At 36.9% G+C, this 18668-nt stretch overlaps 2 protein-coding genes across 4 annotated transcripts in view; both read left to right on the top strand.

Annotated features, from left to right (window-relative positions):
- Positions 1 to 6553, top strand: part of LOC148362505 (cGMP-inhibited 3',5'-cyclic phosphodiesterase 3A-like) — a 146369-nt gene extending 139816 nt beyond the window's left edge. Inside the window, exon 14 of the mRNA XM_088339937.1 lies at positions 875 to 6553. Within this exon, the coding sequence (XP_088196063.1) occupies positions 875 to 1152 (278 nt within the window). The 3' untranslated portion in view covers positions 1153 to 6553. The remainder of the gene's footprint in view (positions 1 to 874) is intronic.
- A 2971-nt stretch (positions 6554 to 9524) lies between these two features.
- Positions 9525 to 17962, top strand: LOC148362504 (nuclear receptor coactivator 5). 3 transcript variants are annotated; one of them, XM_088339935.1, is made up of 9 exons: positions 9525 to 9733; positions 9852 to 9938; positions 11194 to 11261; positions 11712 to 11832; positions 12759 to 12958; positions 14290 to 14568; positions 15149 to 15310; positions 17085 to 17288; positions 17784 to 17962. In XM_088339935.1, exons 1-9 carry the CDS (start codon positions 9672 to 9674, stop codon positions 17813 to 17815), a joined length of 1215 nt encoding a protein of 404 aa, XP_088196061.1. In that variant the 5' UTR covers positions 9525 to 9671; the 3' UTR covers positions 17816 to 17962. The 3 variants fall into 3 exon arrangements, with proteins under 3 accessions (XP_088196061.1, XP_088196060.1, XP_088196062.1); XM_088339934.1 differs by having other exon boundaries at positions 14290 to 14571; XM_088339936.1 differs by lacking the exon at positions 11194 to 11261 and having other exon boundaries at positions 9538 to 9733; positions 14290 to 14571.
- The last annotated feature ends 706 nt before the right edge of the window (positions 17963 to 18668 follow it).

Genomic DNA, 18668 nt, shown 5'->3' with positions numbered 1-18668 from the left:
TTAAAGGTTTGATGATAAAATGAGTTAAAAGTTTGCTAGAGAGTGATCATTTTGTAGAACAATCGATTTAGAAAAAAAACTAAACAAAACCAAATATAAAATATTTATATAATATAATGATAGTAATAATAACATTAATATATATATATATATATATATATATATATATATATATATATATATATATATATATATATATATATATATATATATATATATATATATATATATATAATGTTATTGTGAATATTATGTTATGATTAGTAATATACTGATCAAAGGGACTGCTTCTTTTCTTTCTTTTTGTCTTGTTTTTTTTTCTTTTTTTCCCTGCTTTTTTCTCCTTTGTCGTTTCTTTTTTACCTTTTTTTCTTCTTTTGGCTATATTTTTCATGGCATTTCTTTTTTAGTTCTAAATTTTATTTATTTTTGTGATCTTTTTTCCTAGATTTTTTTTTTCTTGATTCTGATGTGAATGGCGGAAGATAGTTAGGAATGACCGATATTGACTCATATGATGCGTACTAGGTAAACCAATGTATGTTGTTCGGCCTCTTTGCTGATAAGAAGGGTTGCATGGCATAGCAACTCAACCCTTGTTGTGCTGTGGGTTTAATGTTAGGTGTCAGGTTGGGAAGAGCAAAGGGCAATGAATGTTTGGTGAATGTAAGTATCTTATTGACTCAAACCAACTTCCACTAGAGGGATATCGCTTTTTGTTGCAGCCCTGACCTAAATACATTAAAACGTGAATTTTATCTTCGATCCAGATGTACACATGAAAAGAGCCATACTTGGCTCACGAGCCATACGTTCCTGATCTCTGATCTAGTCATTTGATTCCTGTTGTTTTTTTATTTTTGTTTTTTAATAGAGAAAGCAGCCAAGAAGAGAAGGAAAGTGTTCTGTCAGATCACGCATCACCTTCTGGAGAATCACGAGATGTGGAAAAAAGTCATTGCAGAAGAAGCTCAGAAACAAGGCCAAGGCGCAGAGTCGGCCCACATGAACAGTGTCGCTGAGCCCGTTTTGGCCACCCACGAGGAAGAAGAAGAACCGGGCAGCAGAGAGGAGCTAGTAGAAGGGGAGGACCCCGAAGAAGGAGTGGACGAACCCGAGTGGCCCACATCCCCGCAGGAAGAACTGCAATGAAATCCAATGACGAAGAGGACAAGCGTTTCTCTTTTTCTTATGCTATTTACTGAATCCTGTTTTTGCCAGCACATCACTTTAGACACAACACTGTAGATTGGGAAACGTGTGCCTCAGAATATTAAAAAAAAAAGAAATACAGGGTGGGAAATGTTTGCGCTTTTTCACACTTTTGTCTAAATATTTGAGTTCACGAAACGTTTTAAAGCAATGAGATTATGCATGTAAGTCGGAATACAGACTCTTTTGTTACTGTCGAAAGAAGAGGCAGACTAACGACACAGACCTCAACCACAGTGTGGTAGCGCGAGAATGATGACATTTGCTGCCAAATTATACATTATTACTTTCTAAATGCAATTATATGGACGTCCCTGCAATTTATTTTTTTCCGAGTGGAGGTCACATTTGTTTTTTTTGTTTATGACAGTAAAAATATGCTGTATTTATTTGTGTATAACGCACATTTTTTTACATAAAATAAAACTCAAAGTTTGGGTGCATGTTATACATGACGGTCTTACGAAAAAATATTACCGTATCTGCGCAACGATTGATCACTCAAATATATCGCTGATTACAATTGCTAAACAATAAATGCAACCACTAGGGGGAGGCGATACTGGATAAGTAAATACAGGGTGGTATCGATCAATACTCAGCCTAAACCGATACTTTTTGCTTGGAAACCACATGATCATTGAATCATTGAACTCATCCTCCATTGAGTTAGTTTGTAAGTATGATAAAAACCCGCTTAAATGTTCTATTTTTATTAAAATAGTACAAAATCAACTTTAACAGTGTATAGATTAAAATACTTCAACAACATCTGTTTCAAAACTGAAGACAAGAGAGTCACACAAAATAGTAGCAATGTGACAAAAAATAGAAATACTATATAAGAAGGTCAACAAGCCAACAAAAATATCCTATTTTCCGGACGATAAGGCGCACCCAAAACCCTAAAATTTGCAGTGCACTCTTATAAAGCCAGAAATACGTAAAATACATTTGCAAATGCATAATTACAACCAAATTCTGGCTACTACATACGGTAGCCATTTATGAATGAATCAACTTATTTTAGTTGTGAAACCAGATGTTACATGAAATGTATTTTTGATCTTCTGTTTTAATCTCATGCACCTAATAGTTTGATGCACCTTGTATATGAAAAAAAAAAGGATTTCACAAGGTGTTTTTTTTAAAGGTGCATTTCGTAATCAAGTGCACCTTATAGTCTGGAAAATACAGTTCCTTTTTGAAGATCAAATAAACTGTAACCACAATGAGATCAAATTTGAAATTTATATTCCATGTATAATCTTCTCACACGTTATCGATGGTATCGATAGTTGGATCAATCCGATCCCCCCCTTAGCACTCAGAACCCTCAACCCACAAGATACATGCAGTATAGTTTTAGTAACAATATCCAAATAACTTGCAGTGACATTCTATAAAAAATTGCGAGAAATCTCAACAAATCATGAGAAGAGGTGAGGCGCCTCATCATTTCTTTCCTCGCTTCTCTAAAATGTGAGTTAAGAATGGCTGTTTTGCGCTATTACCAATATTTATAAATTACCAAGAGTTCTAAAGTTTAAATTCAGTCTTCTTCATATTGTTAATGATATATTGGTACCCGTTAGGTGGCAACTCGACTGCAAACAGGAGACAAAGTTGCCTGAAATTCATGAAAACCGAGCAGCTAGCCAAAAATTCACCGTACCAGAGACAAATGTTTGAGAACGGAGAAAATAGAAAGTCATCCTGGAAGATATAAAACCAAAAAAGGCATGACAGTGAAAAATGTTTTGTGGATCTGATGATAAACCTGACTTTAAAAGACAATAAATATATATTTTAAATGTTTAGTATTTTAGTACACGAGAGCGCGTTATACACGAATAGATACGCTAATTCGTTAAGGACCAAACTGTCATTCCTTTAGCCCCCGCCAACATGATGTTATACCTTACATTTTACAGTGTGTTTTGTAAAGCCACATCACTGAAGTTTGAGTGGTTCATTCTCGTCATACTTGGAACGTTTTTTATCAACGTGAAGGATTCATCAGCCCAAAACAAGGTTTTTTTTTTTATGTGGGAGTCTCACAAAGCACCAAATAATTCGAACCTTCAGTAATGTTTTAATGGTCATAACAAAAGGGAATAAACTAAACTAAACTGCAATGTTGGATATGTATTTGAAAAAAAAAACAAGAAAGGGAGTATTAGATTTATAAGTCAAGTAACACACTCCCCCTTCTTTCCCTGAAGCATTTCTCCAAAGCTTTGAATTTTCGATTCAGGGTGTAATCAATGCCTCCATATGTGAACCTTCAACCCTCAGGAAAGCCTCAAGTGTTGAGATTCAACAAAAGCTCTTCTAGGACAGTTAACAGTCTGCAAGCTACTTTTGATGGTGTCAATAACACCCATTGAAGCACAGGAATTATAAAATCAGGGAGCAATGTTAAGAACAACCAAACTTGATAAGTCCAGGCTGACAAACCACAATGTTGTGTGCTGTAGTACAGTTCAGTTCAGGAAATTGCACCCACATTAAAAATCACGTAAACCTTTCTTAACACAAATGGTATGAGGAGGGCGATTCCCTTTTTTGTTAGTAATAACTGTACTTTCTTTGCTCTCATACACTGTCAGAAAAAAAGAAGATCAAAAGGTCGGCTTTGTTATTGTTCTTTGTTTTTATTTGACTGCGCACACCAAAATGAGTGTTTTTCTGTTTTCGTTTTTTTACATTAACTATATGGTTACCGTAGTCAACAGTTCACTTAAAAACATGAAATACATATTGTTACGCCTTATAAGATGGCTACTTCTTTTATATGAAAGGGACATTGTGTACTATTTAGTGGTTAAAAACGCTTTATTGATTTAAAAACAACATTGATTTGAATAAGAAGCAAAAATACATGATTTCACATATAAACGTGTATTTTTAAATACTCTTGTGTCAAGATTTTTTTTATTTCTTTTATATAACATAAGGCTCACCTAGAGGGAGCTGACATCATTAGTGCGATTGGGTCACTATGAGCCTCTGGGGTTTATCTTCTTCCTTGTGCTTTGTAGCACTTAAAACAGTGACATCAAGTGGTCAAATATTACACAGTGTCCCTTTAAACTGCATTCCGCATAATATAGGTCTCTTTTGTGGTAAATACATCATTAGAAGAGACCAAATATATTATAGAAGTCAACTCTACCTTTTTTCTGACAATCGTATAAGCATAACGCCATTCCTAATTAATAAAAAAACACAAAAAGTAAATCAAAATTTAACACAAACTATAACCAAGTCATAAAACATTCATATTTTTAAATACCAGTAGAAATCTAAAAAAAAAAAAGTCTTTGGATGAAACATTCCACTACACCTTGTTGTTTGGAGGGGCAAGGACAAAATTGGAAATTAAGATGAACTTAAAGCGGAGGTCAACCCACAACTTCTTAACAATGTTAGCTTTTTGTGCCCCAGCTAGTCCAAACAAGGCATTTATGTTTGTAGAAGATGAAATGAAGATTAATATCTACCCTTTAAAAAGGAATTTACATAGGCAGGCATTTATAGACTTGCTGCGGCTGTAGCTTAAGGTATTGACCAATCATGGCTCTTCTATAGAGAGAGATGTGTTAAAAAAAGGATTTTTCTTTTTAACTCCTAATCTTCATGTCCATTTTAATGGATAATTCCACTTGAAGGAGGCTGTGTGAATCTGTAAAATGATTTGACTGATTTCTGAATGTATTTTATTACACTATACTTGAGGGGGTTAATTCATAATGAAGAGAGGCCGTTTAAGGAGTACATAATACTTGGTCTCACAATCAACACCATACTCTCACACATGCACGACTATACTCTCATGTAGACAGTTATACACATGCACAAACACGACTACAATCCCTCATGAACACAACTATACTCTCACACATGCTAGTATACTCTTATACTCACTACTATAATCTATTACACATCCTATTGAACTCTCATACACACGTCACTATGCTTTCGGACACATACTTACCCACACGCATTACTAGACTGACATCTCACACTATCATACTCTCTCACACTCACTACTATACTCCGGCACACACAGACACACACACTACTATAGACTCTCACACACACTATTATACTGTCCTACACACACTACTGTCTTCCTCACACCCCATTAAAATGACAAACAAACAAGAGTTGCTTCCAGTATTGTAGTATGTGTGAGAGAGTATAGTACTGTGTGTTTGAGAGTATTGCCAATGTGAGAGAGTATACTACTGTGCGCATGACAGCGTAGTTGTATTTATGAAACAGTGCAGTAGTGTTTGACAGAACAGTACGTGTGAGAGAATATGGTAGTGTTTGTGTGAGAGTAAAGTAATTTTGTGGGAAAGTATAGTAGTTTGTATCAGAGTATAGTGGTATGCATGAAAGAGTGTAGTAGTGTGTGAATGAGAGTAACCTAGTATGTGTGAGAGAGTATGGAAGTGTGCATGAAAGTATAGTCGCATGTCGGTGAAAATATAGTCTTGTTTTTGCAAGGGTATGACTGCGTCTGTATGAGAGTATAGTTTGCATGTGGGAGATTATGATGTTACAGGTGAGCGCAAGCATGATATACTTTTCGAACGGCCTCTCTTAAGTGATCGTTTGGTTTCTGTTGTGGCTTACATTGGTACGTGATGCGCTCAAATACTTCCTCTGACTTAAAGTCAAATGGAACTTGCTCTCCAAAGATCCTGCGTATACTGTATACAGTTATTTCTCCTTGTGCTTCCACTTTGACCTACAAACTGCTATGCGGCCATGTTCATTGTTTTAACTTTTATCATCACAGATTTGTCACACCACCAAGATCATTCAACTATTTTTGGGGTCGTAAACATAATATTTAAATCGTTGTTTCGTTTTGGTAATTTTTGTTGCCATTTTATTGTCAGGCACTCGTGGACATCTTTCATGAAAGCAAACTCATAGAGGTGAAATTGCAAGATATTTTTTGTATAGCAGACACGTTTGTTTCCGATCACATTCTTTCCATGTGTACTTTGAGAATATTATGTCCAAATACACGGGATTTATTAAAATACATCATTTTCCTCCTTACAGGTTGATGCTCCGTTTTGTACATTATTATGCTGTAAAGTAAAGACATTTTGAAACGACAAAAACACCTTGTAGAAATGCATTATTTATTTTTACCGTTTTGTAATTTAGACACAATACTGTAGCTTCAATATTGCGATACTTACTGGAAGTGCCTATCGGTCTGTATCATACATGAATATATTTCAACATTATTCTAAATTGTCACAACTTGATTTTAATAGATGTTGCAATGCGAATACATTGAATTATGAAACAAGTCCTGTGTTATCCATGTTTTTACTAATTAAAGAAAAAATCTAATCGATTTCCTGAATCAATAAAGATCATTTTGAATGTCTGCTTAAAAAAAATCAAAATATCAGCACACAGCTTTTAAATTGGTAAAATTAAGAAAGTGTATGTTTGTCATTGCTAGCCAGACCTCAAATAAAAAAAAAATGTGCAATTACTCTGTTATCTTCTATTATACAATACAATCAGTCAAATTATTTAAAATGTAAGTGATAATGTATGGGTATTGCTTAAAAGAACTATCCTAAATGTCCTTTTTGCAAGGGCTGACATAAATCGTGATTCACGGTTCACGGATCCCTTAACTGCAAGAGTCCTCTGGGCACCACTTCCTGAAGTATGACTGGGGCAAGTACAGCCTGGTGGCGCCCATTCCTCTCCAGGCCAAAGTGACGTGATACAAAATCTAATCTCATAGTCCTTATTTACATGCTCTTATGGTCCCAGGTGATATTTAATTTTAAAGTAAAGTATTGCTTATTTAAGTTTTTTTTAAGTCCTTTTTAGGAAATACTTATGTAGTTGCTCCTATCAAAGTGTTTTGAAGATAATTCATTATTTGTGGTAAAAAAAATAATAATAACTAATTTTGTTTGTTTTTTTAAATTATGTTTGTATTGTTGTTGTTTTTACTTGTTCTCGCTCTTATTTCTATAGGATTTTTAACATAAAGGGACAGTGTGTAATATTTAGTGGTACAAAGAACATTAACTGTCATATTAATGGTGCTTTTTACATTTATTCATAGGTCGAGAAATTTGTATTTATTTTTCATAGCGGAATCCATACATCAGGGGTGTCAAACTCATTTGAACTCGGGGGCCACACCGTTGAACAAACATTCTGTCGGGGGCCGGACGAGTAGATTCAAGAGAAAGAAAAAGCGAGATAGAGGAATAAGAGAAAGAGGGAAGGAAAAGGAACCAGGAAAAGAAAAAGAAAGCGTGAGAAACAAAAGAGAAAAAAAGTCGTGAGAGAGGGGTAAAAGAAAGGGAGCGGAAGAAATCCAAAGAGAAATAGAAAGACAGAAGGAGAGAAAAGAGAAAAGAACGCGCAAATGTTATGAAGAGAGAAAGAGAAAAGAAAGAAAAGGAAAAAAGGAAGTTAGAGCAAAAGAAGTTAAAAAGACAAAGAGCAACAAAGGAAGAGAAAAAGAGACACAGAGAGTGGAAGAAAAGGGGTGGAAAAGAGAGAGAGAGAGAGAGAGAGAGAGAGAGAGAGAGAGAGAGAGAGAGAGAGAGAGAGAGAGAAATACAAGCACAGTGTCTTTGTTCGAGGCACCTTTCTTTGGTAACATCAAGTGGATATATTTCAACCTGCAGCTTGTTTTTCTCTTGCGCTTCTCTGAGTGTTGTCTGGCGGGCCGGATTCAATCCCTTAGCGGGCCTGATCTGGCCCGCGGGCCGCCTGTTTGACACCTGTGCCATACATAGTACTTGCCGCCATGTTTGTCTGGCACCGGTTTTCGTTCGCCTTGGACATTGCAGTGCCATCTAGTGATCAGAATTTACACAATGTACCTTTAAAATTATTCTTGTCATGTCAGAAGTATTTGTATAGCCCTTAGTCACTTAAAATGTCTAATGGCTGCACAGACCACCATTACATGCTTAAAATTAGCCAAATTATCTGCCAGTGGGAATTGTTTTATTTGTAAAATAAGGACAATAAGATCTCGTGACACAATGGTGTACAATGGCAAATTGATAGGGAAACACTGCAGTAAAGGATGATTACAGTTATGTGCTTTTAATTAGTGGAACATTCGGTATTGTTTAGTGCAATTGGTGGTTAAAATCATAAACAAAACCTCATTCATTAAAAAACAGTACTTATTTGAATAAGAAGCAAAAATAAAATATTTCATTAATATTCATTTTAAATACTCATCAACATTTATTTATAGATTCCGATTGTGTGTGTGTGTGTGTGTGTGTGTGTGTGTGTGTGTGTGTGTGTGTGTGTGTGTGTGTGTGTGTGTGTGTGTGTGTGTGTGTGTGTGTGTGTGTGTGTATTCACATGTGGCTTATAGGGTCCAAAACGGCTCAACCGATTGTAGCGAAAATTTACAAATTTTTACTTGAGGCCTCTGGGAGAGTATTAAGCTAGGTTTTGTGTCAAGAGTCTTCTTTTGGTCAGGCCATCCGGATTTGTCAGTCTCATACCTGTCAACTTGTACGGTTTTGCCGTACAAAGTACGTTTTTATGCATTTTAAGACGAGTACGACGTACAAGGAAATCTGTACGGAAAAACGCAAATTTGGCAATGATGGGTACCATCCGGTATTCACTGACTATCATGAAACGGCAAATCAATCAAGTCAAAGGAGTTCGCCGCGGGAGCCTCTATCTTGGTATCGTTTTTTCCGTTGCAAACGAAGCGAGCGGTTTGATGCTACTGTGTGCATGCGTCTGCCGCCTGGGGATTTCCCATCATGCATCATTCCGGAAAAAAAATATATGGTGTATGATTATTTTGTATTTTGTATGGGAAAATACGACAGTTTGTACGGGCATGGAGCCGTGGAGGTTGACAGGTATGCAGTCTTCATCTTGTGCAACTCAGATCTGAGCCAGCATCCCTTCTGAAGAAGGGTAGGTGCTCCTCCACATTAGTTCCGCCTATTGGCTCCGACCAATATTCCCACAGTTGCTACCAGTGACCAAGACGATCCGGATTGGAACTGAAATGGGCAGGAAAAAAACGCTGTTTTTTATTATGAATATTTTTCCCTATTAAAATTGTATATGGCTTACACAATTTGAATTGTAAAAAAAACTCTATAAACTACGGGGACAATTCATGAATTAACTAGTATCTTAATGGCACTCAATCCGTTCAAATCCGTATTTATACTTGCAATACCACCGTTTGACCACTGCGTGGAAATAAAGTGAAATACGACGCACTTTTTTCAGGCGTTAATGAATCTAACCGTCGAAGAAGAACGGGCCCTTTTGCACGGATATTGAAATGGCTGATCCTCAATCTTGCGAGTTGTTTTCCTCCGCATAGGGAGAAAACACCCGAATATTCCGTCGATTTGGACAGTAACCGAGTTAAACTTTTGCATTCAGGCAACATGTCATCATGGCCAAAACCCCCCAAAGGCTCCCGGCGGAAGAAAGACATTCCAAACAGGAGGTAAGTGAATCGTCGTTTTCCACTTAACATTAGCATGCTACCGGGGAGATTTGAAACGGCTCTGAGCAATCCCTGCCAGACTAAAATTTAGCTTTAGCATTTGTCCTTTGCGTTTTAGTGCCCAACCTCTGATGTTGTTCAGGAGAAATTCGCCGTACTCGGGCAGGGAGGAAAGGAGCGAAGATCTCAAGGATGCTCTTGAAAGGTATGGTTTTACCAAGGGGCAATTTTCGACATTCCACTTTTTTAAACGTTGTTTTTTAGTTGAATATTGCATCGTTACAAACAATAATTGGCATGTAATAGTCAAACAACAAAACTAGGTTATCAATTTTCAAGGGAATTAAAAGTGCTGCTGAAATGCATATAAAAAAAATTGAGTAAAAAGAAAACATGTTAATTATAAAATGTTTACTCAATACAAGGGGGATATTCGTTATTACGGGAATGTCTATCATAGTTAAAGTAGCTGAACAAAACTTGTAACTCTTTGACTTGCTGTCGCCGTCTCCTGGCTCAGGTCATTATTGCAGCCAGTCAGCTATATACTGACGTGTGTTCAAGTACGTGCATTTCTTAGAGGCACTAGACTGTTTTCTTCTTTTGGGGTTTGCATTTGGACAGTACATGAAACAGGCTTTTTACTTACACCATTTTCATGCTACACTAACTAAAATAAAACAAAAACTTGTGGGGACAAACATGACGTCACTCTCCGGTACTCCCTCGTTCCTTCAACCTAATGTATTCTGCTCGGAACAGCCTTGTTAAAGGTAAGATAAAAGGATATGGGGGCACAATGGAAAAAAAGCACAAGGGCTCTTTGATATCAGTAGGGTTTCGTTAACACGTACTTAATAGAGCAAATATTTAGCTAAGAACTCTTAAAACGACACATCTTACCTTTAAATATAACTTTCTCAAGCTTTAGTAATCTGTGCACTTCATTTCAAAGGTACCATTAATTTGCTATTTGAGCTGAAGTACCGCCGGAGGCCTGCCATGGGGCGTATGATTTAGGGAAATCGAATTAAAGTTAATGGAGCTGCAGTAACCATGTGTTTATTTTGTATTCTTTGTCATTTAAAATGTAATGTTGTTGGTGTATCTTTGTTACAGCGGGCTAGCACATTTTATATTTTACTTTGTCAACACATGGTTCGCGCCCCGGCCGAGTCATTCCTAAGACTTAAAAAGTGGTCGGCGGCGCCCTCTGTTGGCTGCGGCTGCATCGGCTCGCTACAACGGGTCAGGTGCAATCGACATTTCGTTCAGTGTACATTGTTACACAGAATGACAATACAAGGAAATTATTATTATTATTATTATTATATAAGAAACCTTATTAGGGATTTGAAAACAATATGTGCACGTTTTTGTTGTTGGGTCATAAAGATAACTCATTCATAAATATCTGTATTTAAATAAATGCACGCACAATTCAATGTTTTTTTTGACAGTTACAAAGAACTAGAGCAGATGCAAAACTACAGTAGCAAGTATGATGGCGCAAAGCACCAACTCAATGGTAAGAATGAGCTCAAGTTTATCAAATGTGTTCCGCTTGTTACATTACCAGTTACACGAATTTGGTTTGCCATTTAAAGGTATATGTAATACCTTTAAATGGCAATCGCTGCACCCAACTTTCACAATTTTCCAGTACTTTTGAACATAACTTTAAAAGCCCCATGGGAAATTGATTAACTGACAAAAATCACAGTTCAAGCAATGCTAATAAAAAAAAACATTGTAAAAAATTAACAGGAACATTTTAAATGCCAACAAATGGCGAAAAAGTAAAATATAAGAGGGCTGCATAAAACCCACAAATTGTGGCATTCTCAACAAAGAATAGAGAGCTTTTTACTGAATCTTAGAAGTTCCTGTCATTTTCTCAGGCTACATTTGCATTTATATCGACTTGCATGCTCTTTTCCATTGTATCAACAATGAATGTATATTTTTCCTCCACCAGTCAAGTCTGAGAATACTCCTGCAGACAGACGGAAAATCTTGTACCAGAAATTCTACAGGCAGGTTCAGGAGGAAGAAACAAAGGCTGACTGTGCGATCATCTCTGTGACAAAACAATGCTTGTAAGTATAAATCGCTAATACACTTAGAGTACGAGTTTCTGGGACGTACCTATAAAGTTAACCATAGGGGAATATGTAACATATATGTTTTTGATAAATGTTTTTTCCTACTTTTTTATGAGTTGTTACTGTCAATGCATAAAAGTTTGATTCTACAGCCCGACAGAGGGATAGCAAAAAGCACAAAAAAATCACAACAACTTTCAAAAGAGGTCGGATTTCCCATGAACAGAAGAAAAAAAATCTCCCACTTTCATGATTTTTAAACAAGAGCACACTCCCTCATTTCTAATACATCTGACAACTCAACCTTTCAAGTAAACTATAATTGAAAACAAATATGATCACTTTTCTGTCATTATCTGACAAATTTATACCTTTTTAAAATTCTCCACTTTCTACAAACACTTTTGCATTATTTTCTTGCGCTGTGCCATTCCTGCTTAGTCTCTGTATTAAACAACATTACTAGACATATTTGTTTAGTTCAACACACAACTACATTGGCTATTTGGAAACACCTCCCTAAAATATCACAACTATTAATGTACGTTGACGTGTGTCTTCATTTAGTATTTGAAATACAATGTCACCAGTTTTACCTTTAAAGGTTGCATAGCACGATATAACTATCTGCTTACACAAAGTTCACAATGCTGTTGAGAAAATACATTAAAAACACTATTTGTTGTCCAACGTCAAATGGAAATATTGATTTTTGGCTGCAAAGAATACGCCAATTCACTCAATTTCACCCATATCAATCATCATCCAAGTTTGTTTCAGTCTGTAACTAAAAAGGTTAACACACTCTGGTCAATTCATTTTGAAAAAGTAATTTATCTGTATTGAATCTGGTTAATTTGACTAAATTAAATTAGTCAACATAGAGTTGTTGAGTTAACATGTTTCTCTTCCTCTCAAAGGGATTACCCCAAATTGCTAAAGCAGTGCTTTCAGGAGCGCGGCCTGTCAGTGGAAATGCTCTACCTGCAGGCGGAGTCGGGCCTGACCCAAGCCCTGCAAGATGTCCGAAGTGTTGGCTCCCCGTTATGTATTCTGGTGGAGGAGAATAACGTAGATCTGTCCTCCTGCACTGTTATCATTTTCTCAGAGCCCCTCAAAAGTAAGTCCCCTCCCCCACAAAACCACCTCCAATTACAAACTTCCATCCCTTCTCCCAGCCCCCAAAAAGTACAGCGCACACACTTAAGATCATCAAATCATCTAAAAACACAACACAAGATTTATACCTCACACGGTTATCCATTTTTTTAAATAATTAAATAATCATCTGACCATATTCCCATTCCCTTTGTCAATCTTGAACACACATTTAGAGTTTTTACCTCTCTTCCTAAAAGAGCATATTAAAATGTTGAATACGAGACGTATTTTATTACAACTTGGGCGTGTAGAAGTAACACGAGGAGTTCTGTAACAAGTTGGTCTTAAAAGGACAGTTCATAATATTTAATGCCTCGTACTAAGATAAAAAAATTCATCCATCCATTTTCTCATTAGCTTATCCTAACTAGGGTGGCACAGGGTGCTGGAGCCCATTCTAGCTATGTTTAGTCAGTGGCAGGGGACACCCTGAACTGATTGACAGCCAGTCACAGGGCAGACTTGGACGTACAACTTCACTCGCTCATTCACACATATTTTTGCTTTTCATGTCAATATACAATTTTAAATACTCCTAGGTAGATACATTAATATCTATTTTGCACAACACGAGCTTCACCTTATAGGGATATGACATAATTATCCACCATCTTAATGCTAACTACCCGAAAACCAAGAAACTTGCAAATGACGTAGCAACAAAAATTAGAAGATAAATGGTACGATTTTTCACTGTACTTTTCCATAGCTTAAATTTTCTTTGTCGTAATTGATAACAACATAGTAAACAGTGTACGCAACGAGATTAGTCATCTAGTGATCTTTTCTCAGGCTGATTTGTCATCAAAAACTCGTCATTTCTCGTTGCTTCCAAATTTGCAATCCAATTCAAAATGATTCATTCCATTAACTGTTTTGTTTTTCGATCTGATACCTTTCGGTGTAAGTTTAAATCTAAGATGTAACAAAATATGTCTCTTAAAATTGCACCATGTACATTTCATTGTGAAAAAGTCATGATTTAAAACAACACAGTTTGATTATCATGCACGTGTACATTAAAACTACAAGCCAAGTCAACCTCATCTGAATTCTCATTAGTAATAAATACAGTATTAAAGTAATACAATCAATCTCAGCGCAAACCTAGTTAAGAATTCACAAATATAATGAACAAATTCATATTGAAACCTAAAGCCCACAGAACGGGTTGCTGTATCTATGTACTTTTGTGTACTGTCAAACCAACTAAAAGGGGAAGATTCTTTGGAGTTTTTTTCATCTTATTCCTAGTGCACATTTAGGGTAACCCTCCACTTTCACCCGCAGTCCACCGCAACATGCCCAAAGAGCAGGCCTTGGATTTTGTAGTCAAGGAAATCAGGCACGGCATCGGGAAGGAGATTAAAGAGAAAGACCCCGCAGATATTGCATCACAGGCGTCACAGTTGCTGGGAGAATTCCTGGATCGAGAAAAGATAGAGCGCCACATCGTTCCCTCGGAAATCCGTCAGTACCTGCAGTTGCTCTCTGGCGGCGTCCATGTTTACGGCGAGGAGCTCGAGGCCATCTTGAAGTTCGTCCGCGCCCGGCAAGAACATATACGAGGTGGTACGCAGCTCACTTGTCGCTTCCTCTTGAGATTTTCTTGACCTCGCATGTCTTTTTATGAGGAGACTCATGACCCACTTTTTGAAAAGTGCTTTTAAATGCTCTTATTTAGTTTGATTTGTTTGAACGTCTAACCGTTTACTGTTACACATTTCACTTTTTATTTCACATTTAATGTATTTATTCTGTACGTTTATTTATTTTTGTTTCAGTGTTTACCCATGTGGGGGACCCCACACTGGTAGGGTGTGGTTTAATGGCTGAAAATCCTTTCCTAATGCCATCTTCTGCCATTCCTATCAATGTGGAGGAACCTCCCACAAGTCCCTTTCCTCACATGCATACCATAGACTGCCTTCCCATCATTAAGTTTTATAACTTTTATCCATTTTTTTATTTTGTTTTATTTTATCCATTGTGCGTGTCTGTGTATTAGGTGTTCAGGGTGGCTGGGTGGGGATAAAGGATGGGATTTTATTGTCATATGCACACTAAAGGTTTTTATATGGCACTTTCCGGTTTTTCATTGGCTTAAGTGCTTTACAAATAAATTTGGTTGTATGTGCTCCATCTCCAGCAAGCAAGAGTGAAGAACTCAAGGGCAATGTGCTGCCATCACGATTAGGAAAGCCGCCGCCCCTTCTACCGACGCCGCCTGGACCGCCACCGTTTCTGAGTGATGCAGGGCGACCGCTGTTTGACTACCCGTCCGGACCTATGCCACTCTTGCCTACACCAGGTAAACGCCGGGCCTATTTTATGTCATGTAATGAATTAATGAATGGTCTTTATTAAACATTATTATTAAAATACAAAATTAGAGGGCTTTTCCTTTAAGTGCATAAAGCGAGAGTGTGCGACTAGATACACCTTAGCATCCAGTATCCTTTGGTTTAGCCAGGTCTGGGTGATCATTAAAATACCACAGTCCCGAATGTAGCAGTTTCCCATGAGTTATAGCTCAAGGCCACAGGTAATGGATCAAGTAATGGTGAGATATAGGTTAAGCAGTGATGGCTTGTTTCGCTGTGGCAGCAGCCGGCAGGACCCTAGGCTCTCCTTTGTTTTCTCAGCCGTCTCCGTTTTTTCTCTGACCCGACACAAAATCACAAAACACTCTGGTCTCGCCAACTCGTCGGGGATGTACTATTGATAATGAATGTCTGTAGAAACTACAGGTTTGTGTCTGTAGCCGATGTCCACAAGCTCCTGTAGGGTATAGTGGTTTAACGCCGACAAAAGAAAAATATAGCACTATGCCGTGTTGTTTTATTTTTATCTTTTTTTGTTGTTATTATTCACTGTGTATTCATTTGTTAATCATTCTATGTTTTTTTGGTCATTTAAGCAGACACTTAAAACAGGATGCTGTTTTACTAAACTAGTATCAGTTTTCGCAAAAATCATTGATTACATCTGTAACTTTTTGTATCGAAGACCACATTTTTCACAGGCTTGAACCCAAATTAAGGCTGCAACTCACTACTATTTTAATAGTCGACCATTAAACTATTGAAAGGATTCCTCCAATAATTGGATAGTTAGTCATTGTTGCTCTTAAGTTGTGTTGATTTAAGTATGTGGCGAATGATAATAAACAATTAAATGGGTACAATGAAAAATACATATTTAATAAACATACTCCAGTTTTGTACAAAAATGGTTTTAAAAAATGCCGTAAAACCAATTACGCGCAGTGCTCGGTCAGTAAAGACAAATCCATTAATAGAACCTCTATTTTTTAGGGACACGCAAATATATAATCAATTAAAATAAAGTAAACATTTTGATTCCTGTAAACCAAGAAAATACACATTTGCAGCAGTAGAACAGTACAAGAAACAAATATAATGAGCATTCTGTGAGTACATTCAGTGGTCAACTGTAAAGTCTGTCACAAAAGTACTTAACACATTCTCAATATTTTGAAATCAAGCGGTTTTAACGACTGATGTTTGTCGTTTTCAACATTTTAACAACTGACACTTGCATTTAATTTCTAATATGTTTGATAGGCACACTCTGGAATAACGCTCAAGCTCTCCTTTATAGTAAAATATACGCGTTCGAAATGAACAATGCTCTTTACTTGAACCTTACCAGGGTGAGTCAGAATCTGTTTTGTTCAACTTTCTTTGAAAGATTGTTCATCACAGAGGTACTGCCATGATCAGCAAGGTCTGCTTATACTTTGCAAGTAGTCTTTTCTTTTTCACCATATCCTAGCTAAAATGCTCCCAAATGTTACCAAACGCTCTGGTACATGTACTTGACGTGGACACCGTCATTTCTCTGTTATTGTTCGAGCGGCTCTCAGCAGAGGTTATATACATGTGAACAAACGTGTCTGTTAACAATAGTCAACAAGCACTATTTTGAGAATGGAATCCATTGTTTACCATTTCTATTATCGATTTTTGTTAACAGCGTTGACTAATTGTGGCAGCTTTATATCAGAATCAAAATTTATTGGGAGTGCAATATTTAATTCATTATTTTCTTCTTCCTTTTAGTTTCCTACCCCATGGGCAAGCCACCCCCTCTGCTTTCCCTGCCAAAATCGCCGCCCTTGCTCAACACATACAACGGACCCGGTTTGCTACCTGCGCCCCTAATTCAGCACCTTCCTCCACGTCACCAGCTCCCAAGAGGCCCACACAACATGAGAGGTCCCCCCACTCTTAAAAGTTCTCGCCCTCCGCTTTTAGCAACTCCAGGTTGGTTAATTGTTGTCTGTGAAACTAAACACGATACCAACATAAAAAATACAATATATTTATGTTTTTCAAAGTCCATTTTATCATTAGATACATAGTTGTTTCTCTTAGTGTTCTTTTTTTGCGTTTATTAAGATATTTGTGGAATATTTTCCGTTTTATCCATTCACTTACATTTGTCTCTGGTACTGTGAATAAAATTAGTGTGACAATTATGTAACATCAAAAGCCTTTTGTACGTCATCTACATCACTGGTAAATCAGGGCTTTCATCGATGCTATCCGGGTTTAATTCTTTTTGCAACCAATGTTTTTTAATTGTGGTCAGGGATATTTTTTAACTGATCACTGCGCACAAATGGTAATATACTGCCGTAAAACTTTATGCATTAACGCACAATCAATCTTATAAGTTTTAATGGTAAAAGAGCTTGTTATACACGAATAAATACAGTATGTCTGTGTGATGAAGTTTTCCCTTGTGTTTCTCTCAAGGTATACCTCGCTTAAGTGTTCCAAGACACTAACCATGCAGCATCCAAGAGACTTGTGGACTCAGGAGTCAATTGTTTTCTATGCCTCTGCCGGATTTACTTTAAAATGTTAAGTGATAAATGACTAAAGGTTTTATTACTATGTAGTTATGTGGCTGGAATACAATGTTTCAATTTGTATGTGCCAAGTGTGGTCAACTATGTCCAGTTTGCCCTTCATTGTGATTTTTAGATTGGCCTACACATGCTGTGAATGTTATTAACCCCCTAACGTTTTGACGGCCCGCTGTCTGACTGTTGATAAACAAATACGTGTCTTATTGATGTCACCAGGCTCTGAAATATGTCATGCCACATATCATTGGAAAGATGAAACTCTCTGAATTCAAGATATGATGATCACTTCAAAATTTACAACAACACTATTCGTCTGAAACAAGATACCAGAAAACTATAAAGTTGGAAAGCTCTCCTAAATGTCCCCAAGAAAGTCAGCTGATGAGTTGATATTCTGAAAACATTGAGTCATTCCATCCATGACCGTCCAGTGAATCAAACCAGGTAACATATTTACTCCAAAACACGATAACCCCGATGGATAAAAATAATCTGCCTAAAAGCATTTCGGCATAGTTGGACGTTCATTGTTATTATCCATTCATGGTTATGTAAACAGACTCGAAAATAAATAAATACTACGGTTAGCCTCTGACATTATGATACCATTCCTGGCCAAAAACAGGCTTTTTTTTTGTGGTCTACAGCCCACATTAGCCAATAAGGGCTTGCGTAACAAAAGGGAGAACCCTTCCTTTAGCTCTGAATATCCACAGCCATTCCTAACTAATTTAAATGATGATTGACACATTGGTTAGCCATTGAAACA

This window comes from Urocampus carinirostris, chromosome 7 (assembly GCF_059441175.1).
Source record: "Urocampus carinirostris isolate Australia breed hairy pipefish chromosome 7, RoL_Ucar_1.0, whole genome shotgun sequence".
NCBI lineage: Eukaryota > Metazoa > Chordata > Actinopteri > Syngnathiformes > Syngnathidae > Urocampus > Urocampus carinirostris.
Note: the sequence above shows the minus strand (reverse complement) of the source record. Positions and strands in the feature narration are given on the sequence as shown.

Coding starts and splice junctions, on each gene's coding strand:
- LOC148362504 (XM_088339934.1), top strand. CDS start 9,672: ATGTCATCATGGCCAAAACCCCCCAAAGGCTCCCGGCGGAAGAAAGAC. Junction 11,262..11,711: donor CGCAAAGCACCAACTCAATG/GTAAGAATGAGC, acceptor TTCCTCCACCAG/TCAAGTCTGAGAATACTCCT. Junction 14,572..15,148: donor GCAAGAACATATACGAGGTG/GTACGCAGCTCA, acceptor CTCCATCTCCAG/CAAGCAAGAGTGAAGAACTC.